Below are 23,701 nucleotides of genomic sequence, written 5' to 3' on the forward strand. Positions count from 1 at the left end.
CTACTATTAATCTTCAAAGCATCTTCATCCTTTGTTTTCTTTCAATATTGTATGTTTATTCCCTCATTATTTCAGTGGAACTCTCTTCCAGATACGGCGGTTCTGTAGTCCTCATGGTCCAGAACATCAGGAATGCAAAAGCTGGGATGGTTTAAAGGTGGATGTCGCGTGTTGCTCAGACCACATGCAGCACCTGGAGAAGCTGAGTGTTGCTTTTGAAGGACTCGGTGTTTACACAGTCTTAACCTGCTTGGAGTAAACCACACACAAGTGCCTAGACTTGAACAGATCTAGGGAGCGAGGAGACTGCTACACACGTTTCCTTTTAACATAATTCTATTCCTTTTAACGATATTGATGCACACATATATACAGTCACCCTGGGCGTTCTGAGTTCTTTCTAATGCATCACGTGCAGTCAGGGGAAGGTGGCATTTTTTTTGACCAACAAACCGCCCAAGCAGATGGAGACATCTGGAGGGAAAGTAGAGTTTCACTGTCTCATGAGAAAACTCCTGGTTTCACCAGCGCTCTTAATAGAAGCCGTTTGTGTTCCAGGTCAAATACCTTATGTTTCTTCTGATGTTCTCTGCCTGTTTGGCCTCTTTCCCTCCCCTTTCCCTCCTGCCATTCTTCTGGATGAGAGCTGAGCTGTGCTGGGGCTCAGAGGCACCGCTCCTCAGCAGTAAGATTTACTCCATCTCCTTACAGGGTGTAAAAAGCAACACTCCGGGTGCCAGATTGAGCATGAAGTCAGAAAGAACTTTAAATAAAAAGCAAGCAGAGCAGCTTCGTTTGGCCACAGGTTTGAGTTCTACCTGACCAGTTTCTGATATTTCCTGTTAGGGTGGAACTCTGTTAGATGTTGAAGAAGAAGGTGGCTTGTTGGTGAAAGGAAGGGACTTGCAAACAGCACAGAGAAGGCTTGGCTTTCGGGGGACGTCATCTGAAGTACCCTCCTAGTTGGGATTACGTTTTGAGGTTCAAGGTTGGACTTAACTCCTCGGTCTGTGCGTGCTGGTGCCCAACGTCTCCCTTGGTTGTGGCACGGGGCGCAGTGCCGGGGCCGTGCGAAGTTGTGATGTCGAAGCTGGTAGGAAGATGTTACGTGAAGGCGCCAAACGAGGCGTGTAATTGTTGCTTAATCACAGTCGGTGCGGTTTCATTCGGGTCGCGGAGTCGCTGGTTTCTGGTGAGGGCGTCTAGTGGTGAGACAGAGCAGTAACAAATCGAGGGGAGCGAAGGACGGGGCTCTCGAATCTTCTGGCCGCGTAGCCAAAAGGAAACCCAAGTCACTGCATCTGGTTTTTGTGCATGTTTCGGTGATCGATCGCCTATCAGCCACTCGTTTTTGTTGGTTTTTTTTGACCATGTATTTTGAAGAAGCTCTTTGGAGCGCGGCAGCATTGCAATAAAGATGTGAATCGCTGTGCGTGTCTGGACAGCAGTGATGGGGGACCGTGGTGGAGTATAATTCTGATTTAATGTGTCATTTAACAAATATAACAGGACTGCAGAAAAAATACTGTGGAAAAATGCATTTTATATATATATATGTATGTGTATGTGTGTATATATATATATATATTTAAAATGCATCTGTTTCTAAATTAGAAGTTTAAATGCCCTCTGGGGAAAAGAAATTACGGGAGGGATAGGGGTGAGCTTTGTCTTTTAAAAAGAAGGGGTTTAGCCAATTTAAGTTTTGACTGATGCACAGATTACCTCAGACAGATTCATCTCCTGAAAATATTTTCTGACTTCTGCTGTGTATAGGGCTAACCTGAACTAGAGGAATAATACTGGACTAAAATCCCTCCCCTGTTATTACTTTATATGTTTTTGGTCGTGATGCAGATCCTCATGTTCAGAGCTGTCGTCTTCTTGCTTCTCCAGCACTTTTTTGGGGGGAGGAGAACTGCCAACCCCAGTTGAGAAAGCTCTTGTGCTGAAGTCTCCGTATTCAGGACAGCACTTAAGCAGGTGCTTAAAGTTGTTGCTTAGGTTTTCCTGAACAGAAACAGCTTTCAGAACAATAGGCCCGGAGGCGGGATGGATTTTTGCGTTAAGAAGAAGACATAAAGGTGGGTTTTTTGGGGTTTTCCCCCCCCCCCAGAGAGCTGGGTTGTCTGGTCTCAAAAGCTTATGGTGGAGTGTGCCCAGAAGCGTAGCCACAAAGCTATGTGTCAGATCTTGGAAAGACGAGCAAATATGATCAAACTTTGAGGTTTAGCAGAACCAAAAAATGTAAATAGAGGAACGAGACTTATATAAATAAAATGAAACAACTCCTTTAGGATGTAGCTGTGCTCTGCATCTTATCTCCATACAGATGAGGGGAAAAGAGAACTCTCATACATATCCCTGCTGCAAACAGTTTCATCCCAACTTAAAGGTAAAATAAGAGACAAAGGTGGGAATGGATGGGGGCAGAAGAATTGCCCGTGGTTTATCACCAGGCCAGTATCAAAAGTGATGGATTTGTGGGTGTATTTCTCTTGGAGGTGAGGGGGGGAAAGAGCAACCTTATTTCATGGGAAAATCTGTAAATAAATGAAAAATAACACACCGATTTTGCACTTGTACATAAACTATACAGTAGCGTGCAGAACGTTGGAAGATTTAAAGTGTATATAAACCAGAAAAATATTGAATGTATTTTTGATGCATTTTAAATGATGTATGAGTTTTGTCTTAATAACTTCTTCGTATGATGAGTATTAGATAACTTTCCAGAGCTTTAAAGAAACATCAAATTATATTCGCGGTATCTTGCAGTATAAAGCAGGGAGGCATAACTTGACTTTTATGTATTCAAATGCATTTCACTTAAATGTATAAGCGAAGTAAAATACGGCTCTTCCGTTTGAAAGGGGAAAAAACCCAACACTTGAAGACAAGTAATAAATGTACTTAAAGTAGTCATTACTTGGAGGATTAAGTCAGCAGTTTAAGCCTCTACCATTAAGATCGTGCCAGTGATTTCCATTCAAAATCACTATTTCCAAGCCTTTATAACTGGCTGAAATTCAGCAGTCGAGATCTCAACCTTCAGAACGTTTTTATTCTTTGAGAGTAGCCTTTAAAAAAAAACTTGAATAAAAAATCAGAGATGTTGTAGCCCTTTTATTAGAGGAAGCAACAGTGCCATTGGATGCCCGATTAACATAAATCCTTTTGGTTCGCCGTTTTCCGTTCTTTTTAGCCCAGGATTTCCTCTGGGCTGTTGCAGCACGAGTGACAGGAGACCCTGCCACGGTATGGGTCAAGGTGCTGGCTGCAGGAAGGTTTCTGGGACACAACTTCGGAGTTAGTGCAGGGCTTAAAATGTGCTGTATCGAAATTGCCAAAATAAAGCTATACACGACAGGGTAATGCCTGTGAATAGCATAAAATCATAGTGTATGAAGTACCAAAATGTGATGGTATGGTACCCTAAAAGCATGACAGCCCCTGTTGGCAGACGCACGCATCCTTAGGGGTAGTTTGTATACGAAATAGTGCTCTGAAACATCATTTTTCTCTGCGGTAAACCAACGTACGGAGTCACTGGGCTTATCCCGTGGTTCTAAAACGGCGGCTCTGCTTGCTCGGCCCTACGTAAGCTGACAGGAGCTTCCGATGAAACACCCTCACTCACGGGGCCGAAATAAAACTTCAGGCTCGTCCCCCAACCCGCGGAAAGCCCGGTGCCCCAAAGACGAGGCCGGTTCTCCCTCCTGAGCCGCCCCCGCTGTCGGCAGCTCCTTTTTCTTCTCGGCGAGACCCTGCGGTAGGGGCAGAGCCTCCGCCGCGGCTCCGCGCCGTCGAACCCTTGTCCCCGCCCGTGGCGCTGTGAGAAAGCAAAGGACCGACCCCGCGGGCCAGGAGCGACCGTTCAATCGTCCACCCAACGCGCCGTCAGCCGCCGGCGGCTCGTCTCTTCCCGTTGTCCTTTGCACCTCCAGTTGGGAATGCCGTGGGGGAAGGGGAGGGAGGGGGGGGGGGGGGGGGTGAGTTTTTGGAGCCTCCTGAGCTGAGCTGTGAGAGCAGGTTGGGTGAGGAGGGAGCTGGGCATGTTCGAAAGGGAAAGGTGCCGGTGGAAGCCGCGGGAGCAGAGGGAAGGGCGGGGTGGGTGCGCGTTGGCTCGGTTTCGGAGGTGGCGTTGGCAATTTGAGTCGGATTCACAGATTTTTCGTTGCTGGCTGCTTAAATTAGATGAGTCTCCCGTGCTAGGAGTACTACGGTTCACGTGGTTTTCCTGCTTCTGCATCAGGGCAGGTTTTGTTCAGTTCATGACTTTGTTCTAACGCTGCCCATGGACTGTTTTTGTGCGTCTTCCAGGTACTATAGTTCTTTAGACATTTCCTCTGCATTTATCTTTGACTCCACAAACCTTAACAGAAGAAAGAAGAAAAAAAAAAAAAAAAAATTGTGGAGGAGTGTAACATATGTTAGTCCATTTTTTTTTTTTAAAAAAAAAAAAAGGCAAAAAGAAAATAAAAATAAGAGTTTTATATTACTCTGAAATTTGTGCACAATAAATGTTCTTTACACTAAGATCCTTGAATTAATTGTATTCTGGGTTTTTTTTTTTTTCTTTGTTCTGTAATTATTTACGATTCTTATCTGTGTTCAGATTTGAGCTTAGTTTGTTAATATGTATAATTTAGCATTTATTGCATTCATATGTAAATATGAGCAAGTATTGTAAACTATTTCATTGCTGGGGATTGTGGGTGTTATACATACATGCATTTAGGACTGCAGTTTTTGGTATAATTTTTTGTATTGTAAAATAACAGCTAATTTAAAGCAGGAACGAGAAAATTATTGGGAGGTCTGTGCATTTTAAATACAAATGTGAAGTACATGTATATAAATAAAAGTAAATAATGCAAATCTTTCCTCTGAAATAAAAGGTAGATGATCTGGTTAAATATTTTTTTCCCCTGCTTTTTCTTCTTCTGTTTTTCACCCCTTTCTTAAAATAAAGGAAAGAAATAACTCAGGATGTTTTTAAAGACCCCGGCCTGGCGTGAGGGCACGTTTCTACCACAGTGGTGGTGGATCTGGAGGTGCTGGTGTCTCCCTGAGCAGGCTCTGTCCACCCTGTGCCAGGTACCGCCTGCGGGAGGAGGAAGAGGAGGTTGTGTCCTCCACCAGAGCGCGGGGGTAGGCTGCTGTGTCCGCACGCTGCCGTGCGATCCCCCAAACCCATCCCCCTCACCTACGTCTTCCCTGGGGTGCCTCAGGGAAGCTCTTGTCCCTGATCTTCTCCACGGCTGTCTCTGAAGAGCGGTGGAAGGGAGGAGCACCCTAAAGAGGTGCCAAAGCCTTCGTGGTAGAGAAAAAGGGGCCCGTCCTCCATGCAGGTCATCTGGGACGGTCGGGGCTGAAGAGGAAGTTTAGTTGCTCCAACCTCCTCAACGCTGGAGTCGTGAGTCCTTGCTGTCATGGTACAGCTGGTCTGTGTTTGTTCCGGCGACTCTATGACTGTCCCAAAGCTCAGGGCTTCTGCATTCGGGGTTTAAATAAGCCCGACAGAAACAGAAAATCTCCGCCTCTTCCCTTCCTTACTCTCCCTGCTCATTTTTCCACTAAACCTCTCCTTCCGTTGAATCAGAAGAGAAAAATCTGACATCCCTGGAGACCGTCATCCCGAGAGTTTGGCTGTTAATTTTGCAGCTTTATCAAACGTGGGTGCCAGCCGGTGTTTTGGACGCACGCAAAACCTAGGAAAGCCACGTCGGAGGTGACCTCTCCCACCCCTCGGAAGCCCGCGTGCGGCACACCCGGCATCCAGAAACATTCCTGCCGAGGCGCAATCCGTTGTTCTCCATTTATTTTTATGACGCTCTTCAACTTCAAAATTAAGCACTGCTGAGACGGAGCAGAGTTGAACCTGGTATTTATGAGCCATGAAGGTTTCAGTCACCGCCGTCTCCCAAGACCGTTGTGCTACTTCATCCCGTGGCATTAAACTTGGATGCCGCAGCCCGATTCTCAGAAATTGCTGCCGAGCGGAGCGGAGCATGCCAGTCTGAAGGCACAGCATGGTGCGTCCAGACTTGAAATGAAGTGGGCAGGGGGTAGTGGTTTTAAAGCTAGTTTAAGCTCATTTTGGACAGCAGGGTAAAATGTAGAGGTATGGGGCCTTATTTCATCCCTGCTCTGGTTTTTCTTCTTCTTGTGTTGTAGCAAAGAAAAGAGGTTTGCAGGGAAGGAGTGGAAGAGAGCGTGGAGGCTTTCCAAGGCTCTGCGTACGTCCAGGACGACGCTCTTTGCTCTGTCACCTATCATCAATGAACACAGTTGGGTAAGGAGCCGGGGGGGGTGCTTGCCATTCAGCTTCTCTTTCCACGGGACTTAAATGTCAATCATCTACAGAAAGAGGGGGGGCAATTTTAAGTCTTTTTACAAAGCAACCAATTTAACGCCACTGCCCTACAGAAAGCCTAGGGTTTGGGTTGGATTGGGTGTTGTTTCTCCTTACCCAAGTAAAAGGTGGGGTTTGGGGCAGTTTTTGGGTGGGTTACGCATCACTGCTTGGTGGTAAGATCATCTGCTGGTATAGTGGAAGCACAAAGCTTTTTTCCCCCCATTAATGAGAAGAGGGGAGGAAAGAGAGGTGTACAAACGAGCCAGAGCTCCGCAGCTAGCACAGCTGACCGTTTCGGAAAAAAAAAAAACAATTTGGAGAAGTTTTTGTGTTTCAGGATTTTGGTTTCTAAACCGAATAAGTAGCAACAAAGCAGGGGATCGAGTGACAAAATGGAAACTCAGAGACATTTTCAGAGGCGTAAGGTAGAGTAGGCGAGGGGACCTTGCGCTAAGATGACTGGTGGGACCTGCTGATGAGTTTACTGTCTGGTGGTGGTGCTTCAGGACCCGGGTGTCACCATCAGATAGAGGTGGGCTGAGCTCCCAGCATTGCCCGTTGCAGGGGTGGCCGGGAACAGCAACCCCTCCCCAGACTGTGTCGGCAACACAGGTAGCCCCAACACCCTCCGCCACACCATTCTGGGGCACCAGTCACCACTCTATGGCCAGCACTGAGGTCAGGTCCATGGTGCCCTTGGAGGGCTGTTTTCTCCTCGATGACTCCAGAGACACAGTGACAAGCTCGGGTTTAGGGATCTGCGCAAGGAATGTCTTGGGGGAAGTCTAGCCCCCAAACCAAAGAGCAAGATCCAACGGTTCAAACCACCTTGAGATGCCCAGTAGGTCCCTTCCTTCCCCCTCCGCTTCCCTGTGTTCCTGAATCCCCACTGAGACCTTCTTGTGCATCTCCCAGAAGCCACATCTGCAGGGAATTCAGCCAAAAACCACTGCCAAAAGTGCCTCTGGCCACTCTGGCTCTAACAGGGAGGATAACAACTTGCTCCTCTTTATTGCCTTGCCCCTGGCGAGAAGCCTGGGATGCAGCTCCGCAAGCCCACAGCCTGCAGGAGCAGGGCTGTTTCTGGTCTCACCCCACCAGTAGTGACCAGCGATGCTATGGGAGGGTGGGATTCACTCTCTCCTGACCTCTGAATTTAATTTGAAAGCCGAGATTTAGTGGGGAGGTCTGGATTGTGACAAAGCACCGTTCTGATGGGGAATTAAAGCAGAGCATGGAGATAACTCTGGTGTCCGCGTTTCTCCAGCCGTCCCACTGGCAGCTCGCTGACTGTTTTATCAGCTCTGCTTCCCAGTCTGCAGCCCCAGCGTGCCTCCGACAGCGTGACTGGCAGTATTTCCATTGACACGTTCCCTGGGATCCCTGCTCCCCCCCGAAATCGTTTTCACTTCTCCTTAGGAAAAAAAAAATTAAAAAAAAAAAAGTGCTTTGAACATTTTTCATGTCAGAGCTAATTCTGCAGCGCTTCCCTTTGGCTAACATCCGCCTTTTCCGCACTCGGCATGGAAAGACAACATTTTAATAACCGAAGCGAGATGCATCCACCCCTATCAGCACATTAGCACCGTTTGCATGGAGATAACGGATGGTAAATTGTTGTTTCTGCTTCAAACGTCCCCTCGCAGCGGTTGTACATCAGCTGCAGGATTTCGCTTGTGCTGCGTCTGCAGTCGCAGCGCGACGGGGGCTCGTTGGTCCCCACCGGGTCCTGCCTGCAGGTCTCTCCTCCGAACCTCCAGAGATGCTCGGGGGGTTTCCACAGGTTGTAGGACCTTCTCTCTGGGAATTTGGGAAAGTCACTTCGCCTGTTCTTGCTTCAGCGTTTTTCCCTCTGGTTGGAGGAGGGAGTGGGGCTCAGTTTTGCTGCAGGCACAACCTGTGCCCCGAAAAACCGTACCCTGACCCAGAGATGTGATAGAAGTGAGGGTCAGGCAAAGCCCCCTCTACCTATTAGTGGTGCTCCTGCTCCGAAATCTCTTCATCCTAAATTTAGGGTGATTTCCAGGCTTCCTTGAAGCAAGTTGCTACAACCCAGAGCAAAGGGGTCCTAACCAGCCCCATGCTTCACCCCCTATCCATCAAACCAGCACGTATTGTCTCGTCTAGAGTCCTGTGATCTCCTTCAACACCAGGTCCCCACTGACACCCGGTGGCTGTCTGACACTCGTGGGGCTCTGCTAATTGTCCCCCTGACCCCAGACCAGCCCCACCGGCTTTTCGGGTGCTGACCTTGGGCGAGCAGCTGTCTGCCAAGAAGCAGGGAAAATACCTCAAACCTCCAACATTTCCACAGCACTTTTCAGGTTCAACCAGCTGGAACTTTCACAGGAAATTTTCTTTGTGTCGGCAAAATCCCAGCCACCGAAACGGCCCGCACATGGTGGGGAAGGAAATGGCTTTGACAAGGGGCCTGAGCCTGGCCCTAACCCTCGGGCTTTGCTCCCCCGCAGCATCCTCAAATCTTTTGTGCATGCACGATGACAAATGTGATTTTTTTGGGGAAGAAAATGTGCAACATTTCTGGGTTTGACCTTGAACTCACTTTGTGTTCAGGAACTGACTTGAATTTCACTCAGTATTTTTATATAAATTTTATATACATTTGTTGTCTAGATTTTTTTTTCACCCAAAATTGGCAAGAAAACATTCAATTTGCCTCTAATCGATTTCCCTGTGATTTCTTTTTGTTTGGTCTTTGGTTGTTTTTTTTTTAAGTTGCCAAAAATAACTCACAGATGTTCATGGCGTGAACAGAAGTCTCCCTGGCTGGCATGAACCGCCACCCTTCCTCCTCCCCCATCTCCCCTCCTCCTGTGCCCTGCGGGAGGGTGCAGCACCAGCCACCCCCCAGTGATTTCCACCCACCCAGGTTACGTGGTGGCATCTCAGCATTAGTGGCTCCACGTACCACTCACGGCGGGTGCAGTTATTCCCATCCCTGCTGCATCTTGCAATGCCTCCCTCCTCCTGTGCTGGCACCGCTTTGAGCTAAGTCTTCCCCAAATTGCTCCCAAATCTTTCCAGGCATCACCCCCATGCTCAGCACAAGCAGCCCCAGGACTCACGTGGATCTGTGTCCCCCACTGATGTCTCTCCGTCTCAGCGGAGCTGGTTTTTCACCTGCTGCCCCTCCTTGCTGGGAGGCAGTAGAGCAGAGCTGGGTTTCCAGCCAAGCACTGGGAGTCTGAGCCCCAGTGCTCTGCCAACCCCCCCCCTCCCCCCAAAACATGCCCCTGTTTCTTCCAGCTGCCCTCACGGCACGGGACCAGGGAGCTGGGCACCAGCCTGGATGTGTGGGCGTGGAGAGCCCGGCATCGCAGACAGGAGCAAGGGGGTCAGGAAAATGCATGTGTGCTTTATTCATGGATATGTATGAATATTGACATGTACAGAAGAGAGAAGTACAGGTTATACCCCAGTAGTACAGGCAGAGAGCAACCTTCCTCCTCTACGTGCCCACACACGCACACAGCCTTTAGCATCACCTTGCTACCCGCGGGGTTATTGCTCCAGCACCAGCTCCTGCCCTGCTCACGCTCTTGCTCTGATGAGAATGTGGTATTTGTCCATAAACAATATTTCACAGGCTTTCAGGAGTGCCAAACCACTGGGAACGGTGCTGAGCAGCCAAAAAAAATAGAGTTCGGTGGCTACATAAAATTTGGCTGGTTCTTTTTTTCTTTTTCGGTTCTTTGTTCTTTTTTTTTTTTTTTTTCGTGACTCTTCTTTGTGCTTATGAAAGTCCCCAGGTGTGGAGTAATTCCTAAAAAATTTGTCTCCCTTTCTCTCTCTTGGCTTGGTCAGTCCTTTCCCTTTATGAGTAGCTGCTATGACTTTGATGGTCAGGCGAGAGGCTTAAAAATGGAGATCCGTGATTCACTTCACAGAATTCAACAGAGTTGAAAGGTCATAAAAAAAAAAAATTACTGACTTTTCACAAGGGGAAGGAAATGGTCTGTGCGCCCATGTGTTTGTGGGTGGGGAAGAATGTAATCAGGTGTCCTTCCTCCAAAAGTACTGCTCAAAAGCCAACTTTCTTTGCAAAGTTTGATTTGTGAACAGGCTCGGAGGGAGAATTGACATTAAATATAGGCCAAAAGAGTGAAAAGACCAGGAAAAAATCATGCAGGTTTGGGGGTTGTTTTTTTTTTTTTAATTCTCTGTCATATGACTGCCCATCCCAACCCCCTGGCTCTTTCCTGCTGGGCAAGAAGCTCATTGCCCTGTGCCTTGCTCCATTTCAAAGTATCCCCAGACTGCGGTGAACCCCCAGGAGTGAAGGACCTGGCCTGGGACAGTGCTTAAAGGACACTATATCCAAACTCACAGCACAGGACAAAGGCTGAGGACAGGGAGAGTATTTTCAGTCCTGCAACCTCAACTCTGCAGATGCTTTTGAGGTCCCTCAACCAAGGGCATGAGGAGGAAACCTCTCTAGCAGGGGTTAGTTAGTAGTTAGTTAGTGTCACCCATTTCCACTAACTCACTGCAGCTTTTGCCGGGGTCCCAGCAGACAGTTGCCGTGTTTTTCGAGCTTCTCCCGCAATGCCTCTGTGATCTGATTCAGGGTAGTTGGCTGTCACCTTCCACAGCCTCAGGGCACTTCTAGCTGTTGGTCTGCCATCCTTCCAAAACTGAGAACTTGAGAAGACACCGCAAAGAGAATTGAGGGTCTCATTGGCCTGTGAAGCTTAGAGACAGCTAATGTCATAAGGAGTCTTTGAAGCAAGATACAAATCCTGGGGAGATGATGATGTCTCTCATTGAAATTGTTAAAAATCATTTAAGATAAATGTGCCAGAAAATGTAAACAGACCGTTGGTCCTGCTGTGGGACATGGTGACGGACTAGGCAACCTCTGGAGGTCTCTTCCATCCCCTCTATGAGCAGGGTTCTCCACATCTGTTTTTCACAGCCTACTGGTCCTAAGGGAGAGCTGAAATGCAGTTGCCAGTCATCCTGACCACCTAGAGAAAGTCCGTCTCTGCTGGCTGTCAATCAGAGAAGGAAGCAGCAAAGTGGCATTTCAACATCACCGCCAGTGAGCTATAAGAGACGCAGGAGTGGAGCCATGAGAGGCTGCAGGAGCAGGTGCTCCTGGAAAGCAGCTGACACTTGCATGCCCGTCCTACACGGAGCCTCAGCCCATGCAAGACTGAAGACTGGTGGAGACAGGCTTGCTGGAGTTAGATGTGCAGAAGAGCAGGGCTACGGCACTTTGAAGGGAGGTGAGGGACTTTCCTGCCTGTAGCGCTACTTCCCTGCCTGTTTTCCTGATCTGGGTGAGCCTCTTGGCAGCGAAGAGCTCACATGCAAGTGTTGGTTCGGGGTGTGACCTGGAACCCTGCACCCAAGCCTTGGATCTTGGCATATTCCTTGGCACAGCCCTGGATTAAGACAACCAGGTGCTACAGCCCCAAGGAGGATCTTGAGGAGCAGAACTTTGGATAGGATGCAGCCAGGAGGATTTCTCTGTGTGTCTTACACGTCCACGGGTGTTCAACTGAAAACGGGAGTGGTTTCATGTTCGACCAAAACCCAAGGAAGTTGCAGTTTCTCAGCAAAATCTGAAGCAATAAACAATGGGGAATAGGCATAAAAAAAAAGCGCTGGACTTTGCCGTGTCAGCTGCTGCTAAGCCTTTCTATGGATCCAAACACTAAGGAGATAATGATCCTCAGAGAAGCACAAACCAAGGAAGAAATGGGCTGCTGCAAAGCCCAGGCCTAAAGAGGAAGCTCTAGAATCTGGAGCTGTTCCTGTGCCTCCTGTGGTGGTCAACCTGGGTAAGCATTTATCCTGGGAAACCTTCTCATCCTTTCCTACCATCTTCTTTCTTGGCTTGATCTAGCGAGGGGTTCAGCCCCCCAAGAAGGCACTGGGGGTCCTCAGCTCACCTCCTCGAGGGAAGATCCCCAAATGCTCAGGGAGCCCAAGGTCATGCATCTGCCTCCCTGCGCCTCAAGAGACCAGAGAGACATTTGTCCTCACCCTCCAGCTGAGCTCTGGTTGCCACTCAGTAGAATGGGTCACTTCACCAGCCTTTGCTTAAGCAATCTGAGTAAATAGGACTTGGCAGGAGGCTAACCCGGACGCAAGCAATTGCCTCTGCCAGCTCTTCAAGGAGGGGAACCGTAGCAATCTGCTCCCTACCCATGGCATGACTCACGACTTGGCCTTTCCACAAATTGGCTGGATATTTATATCCCTAGGGGGGCATCTAGCAAACCTTTTCTATCCTATCTCTTCCTAGGAAAACCAATGAAACCCCCTGACTGAAGATCCTCTGCCTCTCTGCGAGACCGGCGGATGCACAGGTAGCACGTGGGAGTGGGTTGCGTTTGGCTCACATGGAGTCCTGCCTGTGGGCTCACACATCCAGCCCTCCTGGAGAAAGGTTAGCTTGGAGTGGGATAACGTTGGCCTCTGGTTGTCTGGATGTGCCAAAAAAATACGTACCCCAAACCTTTTACAGGATCAGTGGGTAGAGATGCTAGGGTTGGGGCACGGAGAAAGCCAGCCGTAAACAAAACGCAACACACGTGTTTCTTCCTGAACACCATCAATACATGACACACGTTTCTCTACAAAGGAGGGCCCAAGGGGTAGGTGACAGCTTGGAGATGCATGCTGGTTGCACGCTGGCCATGGTTTCAAGTGGGTGGATAATCCCCACCAGCCAATTCATAGACCGGTTACCTGGTCCACCCCAGAGGTGCTTCAGGATCCTCTCCAGTGAGCAAAACCAACAACCTTCTCACCGGTGCTCTGGTTTCTTCAGTCTGAACCAAGTGGGCTGCCCGTCAGGTCCTGAGCATCCCTGGAGACAGTCTGAACTCCACATCACTTGACGTGTCCTGTCAAGAGCCCCCCCAGTGTGACTCAGGGTTTCAGGAAACCTCCTGACAGCTCATCTGTCAAATGTCTTTCCTCTCTTGGCTGGGGCAGGCAAAAGCATTTCCTTTGAAGCTCTCATCTCTTGGCTCAAGTCTCTCCTTCACCTTTCCCAAGGGAATTGTCCATGGCTCTGACCCCATCCATACAGAGCTGGAGAGACAACAACCAAGCTGTGGGGTGGAATGGTGTCCAGGACCAAGAATGAGCTGGTTGTCAACAATGCTGATATTGTATAAAACCAAATAAATTGGCAGACGGACGAGGAGGAGGAAGGGATGCCCACACGCTCACCTCTCCTTCCCATCCCCTCCCTCCTCCCCCCCTCCCGCTCTCCCAAAAAAGTTACTGGTCTGGTTGTTTTGTAAAGAAACCGACACAAAGAGAGTCTCTGCCTGGCGTGTGCCCGCCCCGCTTCACATCACGAAGAGGCTCAGCACAGCAAGAGCGGGGAGAAGCCACATCTGCAGCGGAGAAGCTTCCCAGCAGGAGGGAGCTGCTGGGCTGGAGGTCCCTGATGACAGACGAGTGGAGCCCCGCAAGAGCCTCTCCTCTCCGGCCACCTGCAAGAGAAAGGAGGCGGCGCAGGGTGAGTGGTGTGGTTGTTCCCCACCTTGGTCCCTCTGAGGATTTAGGGGGCAGGGGGGACTGTGCAGCTTTCCTCTGCGTGTGCATGTGCAGAGGGAGCCAGGACTAGTCTCACACTCCAGCTCTGATCTGGAGCTCAGCTCAGATCTGCTGGAGATGGTGGAGAAGGTGGTGGTAGCGCCATGGCATACAAGGAGGTCGCCTCGTGGGCACGGCACTGGGTGTGCAGCCCATGGGTTTGGACAGGGGTTGGAGGCGTCTGTGTGAGGAGTTGGGTGCCTGGCTGCCCACTGTGGTCCATGGAGATCCGTGCAGCTTATGGAGCTACTGCTGGCCAGCGGCTTGACCCGATGGCCTCGTCAGGCGGAGATGTCCCCTGGGTGTTGAATACATCTCTGTGGGGCTGGTAGGCTTTTCACCAAGCAGCTGCTGGGAGCCGGGTGGCTGGCTCAAAATGCAGTGCGCGTGTTTAGCGACTGACTCCCACCCCGGGTGCCTACCCCCAGCAGACAAACTGCACCCTTCTCTTTCTACAATGCGTTGACATCTGTGGCCAAAAAATTTGCTTTACCAGAGAGCTCTATTTCCATTAGTTGGTAACTGAGATAATTTACAGCCAAGGCTCTGCGCTGCTATGAAGATGGGAAGCAGATGGACTAATCCATCCACTGTAGCTTTCCTCCTCAGCTCCAGGGGCACCAACCTCATTAAACATTGAAAAGGGCCTGAATTTGGAGTTGAGTCCAAGGTCAAGACCCACCTCCGTGGTTTCTCTTTGCAGTGTCAGCAGAGACCACGCTCCAGTAGCACTCACACCTCAGAAGAGGGATGTGCTGCTGTCATGTGGAGGTTGGCAACGTGGTAGGGCCATCCCTTACTGTGGGTGCTTTCTCCAGCTTCCCACTTGCTGGTGGCAGCAGCAGTTGGCTGTCTGGGCTGGATTGTCAGTGATGAGGGAGGTTCACAGCTTCTCCATCACTTCCAGGACAAAGTTCTCAGTGCAAGGTCCAGATCTCAGGCCACTACTTGCACTAAGGTCTGGGGAGCTCTGGCTAGAAGCAAATCCTCCATCTCTCCTGGGTGTGAACTGTATGGCCTGATGAAAGAATGCCTGTGCTGTGCATGGCCACCAATGCCCTGAAAAGCAGTGAGGGAAGCCGAGGTGGCATTTCTGCACCTCCCAACCTGCTGCTCTATGAAAATAGAGTGGAAGGAGGTGAATTGGGTGTTTTCCCAGCAAAAGAAGCAAGGAGGGGGCTTAAAAAAAAGATGTACGGAAGCTCTCTGAGGGTAATGGCTAGCCTGGTGCAAAGGCCGCGCTCAGTCCTTGGAGTCTAGTTAACTGACAGCTTCTGTTACCTGAACGTTCAGCAAATCAGGGTCACTGTTAATTATTCAACAGTAAAATAATTCAATTTGAAAAGTACTCTGGTGGGTGGCAAATCAAGGTCATTGCTTTTAATTTAAAAATTAAATATTTAATGCCTACTACTGCCATCATCAATGAATCTGTTATTTGTTTTAAAATAATTTCAATTTAATATTGTTTTCATACTAACAATTTGCTGATGACTAGAATCTTTCATCTGAAATTTTGCAATGCTTAGCAAACCTTAATCAGTTAAGCCTCTACCTTATGACCTCCAGGATTTCCATCTAACAAGGGAGGAACCTGTGTCCCAGGCAGCTGAAATACTTGTCTGAAGACCTGCAGCTGCCCTGCAGGAGGGTGAGGAGCCAATCCAGTGGTCCTGGCTCCCCTTCTACACTCCTGAAGAGCCCATGGATTTCCTAGTACTTCTGAAAAAAAGCCTTATCTCTCTGTAGCACCCACGAAAGGAAAGAGAAGGTGACCAACAGGCAGGAGAGCAGAGTCAGGGATAGAGGCATGTAGCCATGATTGATGCTGGGGAAGAATACGTGAAGGCATGAAGAAGAGGGTGAATCAGGGACTCCGGGAGGTGGAGGGGAGGCTGGATGTCTGCACGTAGCTGAAATGACACAGGTGGAAGAGGGAGATGAGGTGAGGAGAGCTGGAGGGCATGGAGGAGGTATAGACACAGCCAAGCACCTGTTAGGGCCAGGTCAGCCCTCTCCTACCTTGGTGGGCTGGAGGTGCTCAAAGATGTTCTCTCTGAGGGTCGCCACGGCTCTGTTGGCATTTCGCTCCTGCTTGTACATCTGTGTGGTGGGGGGGATGGATGGGGCCACAGCTGCGTTCAGGTAGGTCCCATTGCCAAAGGCCAGAATGGCATTTTCTTTATGTGGGAAAGACACGGAGAAAAAGGGTTGTCAGGGCAACGTTTCCAAGGGAAAGCACACGCATCCCTTCTCCAGCCTCCAAATGCATGCCTGAGGGTCTTCAGAGCTCCTTTGTTGAAAGCACAGGGAGCTGAGCACTTATAGGCTCTTGAGGACTGGGGCATCTTCATACCCTCATTCACAAGAAGCCTCACCAGCTTGTGGGCAATGCTGCCGGAGCAACAGCGTGCCGGGCGATACTTACGGAGACAGATATTGTCGGTGAAGAGATGCAGAAAGCTCTCACACTCTTCCTGCCGGTTGCCGCTGGCATTGCACGTGCACCAGGGAGCTATGCTGGAAGTGGAGTTGTCAATGTAGTTGGGTGTGATGGGGCTGCCTGCCGGGAAGGATGGAGAAGCATCACTGCAAGGCTGATACTTCAAGAAAGGACAATGATTCCCCTCCTTGCTGGTCTCCTGGGTTGCTCTGTTTACAGCCTCAGCTGAGCCCCTCCATGATGGCAGCATGAGAAAAACCTTCAAGTGCTGGTGTCACGGGTCTGGTTTGCTCCCAGGGAGGAGAAAAAGGGCAGTCGCAGCCCTTTTGTTCACCCCACCACCACCACCAAAGCCTTCAGTCAATGAAGACATGCTACCAGTCCAAGGAATGGGCAGCTCCTGGGAACTCGGGTTTCCTAATAACATTCAAAAACTCTTTGTAAATGTGCGTTAAAGGTTTCAACGCTGCCATCAAAAAAGCCAAACTCAATCTCAGGATGGTCAGAGGAAACAAAGGGTTAAATCAGAACGAAATCTTGACCCAAAAAGCTGACAATCTATCCCATGGGTCAGGACGGACCAAGTACAAAGGCCATTGGCGCTCCTCTTTGGATTCTCTGTGTGCTTGTGCTAACAGCTGCCAGCTGAGTCTCTGCAGCACCTGAACACCCAGTTTGACATCCTCTGAAGTCAGCGAGATGTCAGTGGATGATGATTTCCAGTGGCATCAGGGAACCCCTGACAGAGCAGATGCCCTGGCATGGCTCATCTATTTCCACCTGAGGGAGAAGCTGGGCTCTCGCAGCAGCACATGGTACATGCTTTTTCTCCCTCCTCTGCAGCTATCCTGAAGTTACCCCATGCTCATGGCTCAGGCTCCTTCTCCAGTCGCTGCAGAGAAACGGCATCTCCCTGAGATCCCAGTCTCAGCTCTCGTCCTTACTATCCTCATAGCCAGAGTAAGAGGAGATGTTTCCCACCCAGAGGAGATATTTCCCACCCAGAAAGTGGGAGAGAGACCAGCTGAAGGACACAGCCTCTTACCTATGATCCCTGTATAGGCCAGCAGACAGGCAGCATAGCTGTCCCTCCGGCAGCCGCTGGCAGCCTGCAGGGACGGCTGGCAGTTAAACTGGAACTCGGCGTAGCGTGACCTGATGGAGTGAGAGCGCAAAACGGGACATATTAGCACAGATATTTGGGGCAAAAATGGACTTAACAGCACACTGGTGGTGTTTACAGAAGGGAATGCGTTTGCAAAATCCCTTTGCTGCTGTAGGTGTTGCTAAACCAGTTCAAATGAACGTCATTTTGCACTCACCTGCCCCCTCGCCCCAGCAAACCCAGAAGCAGGTTTTATCCCTTTGAGATGAGACGTGAGTAGGTGCTGTAATGTTTTACAGACTGCTTCTGGGACTGCAAAAAAAGTCCAGCCTTGGAAGAAATGTTTGTTTTCTGAATCTGGTTTTCAAGGGAAGAGCTGTTGCAGACAGCGAGGGAATGCGTTCTGTATTGCCATTATGTGACTCTTGGGTAATAACTTCCCCTAGAGACCTAAGCCTTCATTTTGGGGCTGATTTGAGGGAAGAGGGAATCACTCTGGTCTGGTTTTTCTTCAAAGATTATATAGTAAAATTAGACAAGGTTAACTTCAAATTAAAGGAAAAGCCCTAACCATCACCAGGGCTGCTGCCACATCCTCTGCTGCAGGCACCCGTTCTCAGGAGAAGACTGGACTCTCTGGAGCCTGTGGAATAAGAAGCGTGTGACACACAGCTCTGACCGCAGACCGCCGTGCCTCAGTTTTCACATTGTCTAGCTCAAAGCACCAAACCAAACCACTTGGCACAAAGCAGCTTTGAGTCACACGCTGGGCTTGTTGGGCCTGGGCCACGCAGGGAAGTTGGTGCATCATTCAGGCAGAGCGCCAGATTGCCGTTTGCATGTGGCTCCCCTGCTATCTTGGTTAGATAAACTCTGTAAATCATCCTGCTGACCAGATATGTGCCACCTAATTCTCTTTAGGGATGAGTCAGTTGCTGGCACATAGGCATCTAGGGGTGTCTGGGCATTGTGAATATCTGAAACATCCACATGGGGCTTTCAGGTAGGACATAGGACCTCCTGGAGATTCAGATCCATCTAAACAGGCATCCCGTGGCCAGGTAAGAAGGCATCTCACATGGTGTTTGAGCTGCTTAGGAAACTCAAGCAAGAACTAGCACCGCTGACACTTGAAGGCAGGGCCCTTTAGACGACAGCCTGCGGTGTCTGAACTGGGAACTGGGTACCTCAAATGTTTGCTCTGCCTGGGCAATCTCAGAAAAACTGAGCATGTGGCTCCTCCAAGACAACGTCTCTCTTCCAGACATTTTGCTGGTGCTCCTGGTCAGTGTCAGCACTCCGACTTGAGGTTTCCTACCCGCTTCTCTCCTCCTCCCAAGTCTTCTCCTTTTTTTCTCTTCTTTGTCCCCATGTTTGCCCCATACCAACCCCTTTCTCCTGTGCCATGGCCAGGCAAACGCTTCTTGCCCAAATTTGTTGCTGCATTATTTAGGAGGGGGAGGTACTGCTTGCAGGGTTTTTATTACTCATGTTAGTACAGCCCAGCCCCCACAAGCTGGGAAATTCAAGGGGTTACAGCTGTGGAGAAGCTCTAGGAGGACTAAGCAGCGCAGGCAGGGTTAGACCTGGAATATTTTACTATATTTCTTTAAAGTGCCATGATTTGTTACTGGCTCTCCTTGTGGTTTCTGCACTGCTAGCTTTGACCGGGTCACACATCAACCCCTTGCTCCCGCCATGTCTCTAGAGGGTGTTTTATATTATATATTCAGAGACCAAGAGATCAGATAATAAACAGCTGCGCTGCTTGCAGGAAGCAGTTTCCAGCCTCCTGGGAAGCAACACTCTCCCCTTTGAACCTCTTCTTCCCCGCTGAGCCCACTTGTCTCGTTAGGGAGAGGGCAGTACCCCTCCATTTTGGATTCCCTGGGTGGCCGGGGAAAGTCTGAGCAAGAGCTCGTGTGGCTCAGGGGATTTGCGTTTTTCAGAGTCAGCTTCAGATGTATAGCCCAGTTGTTCTCCTTCATCTGGGGTGCAGAGGGGTGAGGGTATTAGTGCTGGTGAATCCTTCCAAGAGGATGCTGGTGCTCTCACCTCCCTTTGTGAAAAGACATGGGTTTTTAATTGTAATTTAAAGACAATATGCTGGTAGGGGATGGCTGCTGCAAGTTCAGCTCAGGAAGTCCCAAAGCCCACAATAATTAGAGACTGGGACAGTACTGGGTGATATGTCCTACACTTGCACTTGTGCTCTTCTCCAGGTGTCTGCTCATGGGAGACAGGGCTGGGACCACCACGTTTGGTGCAGTACAGCTGCTGTTACGGTCTTACATCTCTTACTGACAGATGGGCTCCACTCCTGAGAGCTGTATGTGGATTAACCTTCCGGAATATAAAAGACTTTTTGAGAAATAGAGGGGTGAAAGTAGTACAGCTGAGGGAAAAACACTTAAGGGGTATCCCTGTGGGTGTGCACATTGGGGTGGGTCCGTGCATGTGTGCATGCATGGGGCTTAAATGGAAAAAGAGGAGCAAACCACCCTGGCCACATGCTGAGTGGTGGATCTGGAGTGAGAACTGTGACTCTGAGACTCCTACTGCAATCACTAGAACATCCAGCCTTGCAGTAGAAAGGGATATTTTTTACATATATGACTGATTTTTTTAATTAAAAAAAAAAAGCAAGCCGTGGTTTTAAGGTATCTACAAGTGCCTGTGACTGTTGGGGTAGCTTGGGTATTCCTGTAGGATGTTCTGGGCTAGGGGAGATAGACAGTGAGGAGACAGATTGGTGAAAGCAGCTGCAAGCCACATCCCTGCTTAGCTTGCAGCTTCCCAGATTCATTTCTATAGCAGGTCTTTCTTTAGGACCGAAGTCCAAAAAACATAGAAAAGGTCTAAAAAATCTCCAGCACAAACTTCTCAAATCTTCTCCTGCCTGTTAACGCCTTCTGTAAAGAGTATGACACAAGGACGTGGGTCATGGGAAGGAGTGACTCGGGCAGTGGCCTGTGTCAGTGGGTTGTGGTGGGATGGGTGCTTCCAGAGGGGATTCTTCAAGCAGGTGCATTGTCTCTGGTCACTGGGCTGTCACTGGTGGGTGATCCCCAGGGGCAGCTCTCCACGTCAGCCACCCCGATGTGCAAACGTTACCTGCAGACGTAGTTTTCCCGGCAGGAGTCCAGAGGCGCCAGGCAGTTGGGCTTCTCCTTGGACTCGTAGGAGCAGGCAGGAACGATGGTCTGTCGCCGGCGTTCGGCACAGGCTGTGTCGTCGCAGGGGCAGAAGAGCAGCTCATGGGTGTACTCGGGTGGCACACGGTCAAAGAACTTGCGCAGAGCCTTGTGGCACTTGGAGCGGTTGCAGGTGTCGGCCCGGGCCACGCGCCGGATGCAGAAGGAGACGTATTCCGTCCGCAACCGTTGGCACATCTCGTCCACGTTGCAGGCTTTGGCAGCATCCAGACACCGGTTCACCTGGGTCACCTCGTTCTCAGACCCTGTGGGGTGGTGGGAGATGGTGACAGGGTTTTGTGCTGACCTCCCTGCCAGCAGCACCACCCTATGCCAAGACCTTCGTCCCCATCCTGCTCCCATCCATGGCCACCTTGGTGAGACCACCACCCGCTCCAGGAAGGCAGTGGCCAAGGTGAAGTCCACATTTGCTCTCTGTGTCCTGGCAGGACCAAATCCCCTTCCCCTACTCGCCTTTACCAAGAGGTTCCATGGCCACACAACAAACCTCACGCATCAGAGCCTGCTCCACCAAACCCCTACATTTAATAAAATGAAGCTTTGCTCTACCCTAGGCATCTCATAACACTTTACCATTGTGAATTAACCAACTTGAAGCCTGGGAAGACAGCAATCATTAGAAAGTGCATCTACTTATGGCCATAACTGGCTCTACCAGTGTGATGGGATCTTTTCTAAGGGATCTTCGTTTTCCAAAAACGTTTCTCAAGATCAAACGCTGAGTCAGTGGCAAGGCTGGGTCTTCTGATACATGGGTGGTCTGCACTAACCCTTTCACCCCAGACTCTCTACCCTGTACAGTGAGTTTCTTCAGGCTTCCAGAGGGTCAAACCTGGCTTTGGCAGCGGCTGTCCTATATTCATCCCAGGATCTGCCCAGCTAGGTGATAGCTGTCTGGATTTCAAAGCACCACAACAGTGCTCTGGCTTCCCCCGTCCTGCCCAGTCCTGCCCAGTATGCCCACGTCCTAAGCAGTGCCTTCACGGGATGGGAATCAGAGCTACCATCCAATGTGACGCCCCTGGGACCTTGATGCTGCCTGCATGTGGGTGCATGTGGGTCTCTCCCCACACCCTTTGCAAGGTCACGCCTTCACTGGCTTCAGGGAAATCAATCTCCATGTCCTCCCTCTTAAACAAGAGGGGAAACAAAGGCCCAGATTTGCAGTCTGAGTGGGAGAGCAGGGGTGGGCTGTGGGGCTGCCTGGAAGGTGGAGGAAAACTTGAAGCAGTGGAAAAAATCAGGAAAATAAAGCAAAAACTGTGGTGACAGCTGAGAAACACACTGTCTTCGTTAGACAAATAGGAGCCTCACAAGTTTATACGCCAATGACCTCCTCTGAAAATGTGGGGAATAGGTAAGAGGGAAAGTTATTTGCGTAACATTGGTTTTAGGGCTCCTTCAAAGATTGATGGGGCTCTGTTATGTAGAGGGAGGGAAATGCTACAGAGTCCCTGGTAGGAGTTGGTCAAGACATTAGGCTTTCTGTCTGATCAGACAGATAAGATGAGGGTCCTCCAAGCGTGAGAGAGAAAATGAATTTGAAGCTATTTTTCAACTCTCTGAATTAAGCCGGTGGCCTGAAACACACTAGAAGGACTTTCTCCCCAGCAGAGAAGGATTTTTTCACAGAGAAAAATCCTCGGAATGATAAATTTCCAATGCAGAGTCAAGCCCTATCTTTGGCCGGGAGTTAAAACCAACCAGTCATTGCTGACAAGTGTTAGAACATTGTCAGTCTCTCTGAGCACTTCAAAACTGGCTGCTTTCCTTCATTTCCACTGACATTGTCAGATGCTCCTTCTCTGAGCATTTATTTTTCCTTTCCTGTTGTCCCTGCTTCTTATGGTCAGCTGGAAGTCAAATTCCAAAGTTTTGCAGTTATTTTACGATGGGCGAAGCTTCCATTTGATGTGTTCCCACCACGTAGGCACTTCCCTTTAAAAACACCCAGGGATGAATGTTAGAGCATCGGTTTACACTGGGAACTGTCAGCCAACGTGTAGGAAACAGTTACTTGGAAGGGTTTCATTACCCATTCAGCTAATGAATCACAGGGAACACGCTACCTTTTCTCCTCTTCCTACGCAACAACAAAGGATGTGCTTTTTTAGCTCACCACTACAATTAGAGTGGAGGGATATAATTCCATTTGTACAGTTTTAATAGTGGCCATACATTGTTTATGTAAAATCAGGTTAAAAATGCCTGTTGCTCTGACTTGGCATACGGCCGTGGGGGTGCCTTATGTTTCAACCAGTTCTTGGGGATTTTTTTTTTTTTTTGGTAGATTTGAAAAAGGGTCCTTTGGCAATGCTGACTGTATGATCCTGGGCGCAGGACACGCACCAGGTCATGTGATGTTATAGAAGGTGGTGATGAGTATAAACAGGGAAAAAAAAAGGTTAAACCAAGAAACTTCATGTCCCTAGATGGGTGCTGCGTCCTTTTGTGCATATCCCTGTTTCTCTGGGCCCGTTCGCTTTGCTGCCCAACGTGTTTCAGTCTGCTTTAAAAACCTGACAGTGCGTTAACCATGCACAAAAATCCCCATCCCTAGATCTCGCCGTGCTCTGAAGAGCCCTGTAGGACTTTCAGCAAAAGGGAAAAAAACCCCTAGTAAAGAAGGCCACGACCTGGCAAAGAGCTTTATGCATGCTTCACTTTCCGTGCTCAAATCAGTCAAGTGGAGTCAATAAGAAGATGTGAGGTCAGGGAGCAGCCCCCCTTCCCCTCGCTGCTCAGATTGTCGAGGGCTGACGGGTTAATTTGCTCCTGGACATCTTCACCTAAGAAGTGCCTCGCCATCGCAAGGACTGCAGGCATCCGTCGGCTGCAGGGACCTGCTGCTCCTTACTCGCTTGGGTGCACCCCAGCTGTGGATGCCACCGCAGAGCCAGGTGCATGTTTGGGAAGAGCTGCAAAGGACTGCTGCTTTGGCACGTCGGCCAGAGGCACGCGAGGAGTACGTCACCTGCTCCCAGGTGGATAGCTCA

At 49.6% G+C, this 23,701-nt stretch overlaps 1 protein-coding gene across 1 annotated transcript in view; it reads right to left on the bottom strand.

The window, feature by feature from the left end:
- Positions 1-13,692: 13,692 nt before the first annotated feature.
- GFRA4 (GDNF family receptor alpha 4) overlaps positions 13,693-23,701 on the bottom strand; it is a 72,156-nt gene continuing 62,147 nt past the window's right edge. Inside the window, exons 4-8 of the mRNA XM_086464235.1 lie at positions 20,605-20,950; positions 17,431-17,540; positions 16,371-16,505; positions 15,965-16,122; positions 13,693-13,839 (exon numbers count right to left, since the gene is read on the bottom strand). Coding sequence (XP_086320361.1) covers positions 13,693-13,839; positions 15,965-16,122; positions 16,371-16,505; positions 17,431-17,540; positions 20,605-20,950 — 896 coding nt within the window. The remainder of the gene's footprint in view (positions 13,840-15,964; positions 16,123-16,370; positions 16,506-17,430; positions 17,541-20,604; positions 20,951-23,701) is intronic.

Source organism: Leptosomus discolor, chromosome 4 (assembly GCF_034619465.1).
Source record: "Leptosomus discolor isolate bLepDis1 chromosome 4, bLepDis1.hap2, whole genome shotgun sequence".
Taxonomy (NCBI): domain Eukaryota; kingdom Metazoa; phylum Chordata; class Aves; order Leptosomiformes; family Leptosomidae; genus Leptosomus; species Leptosomus discolor.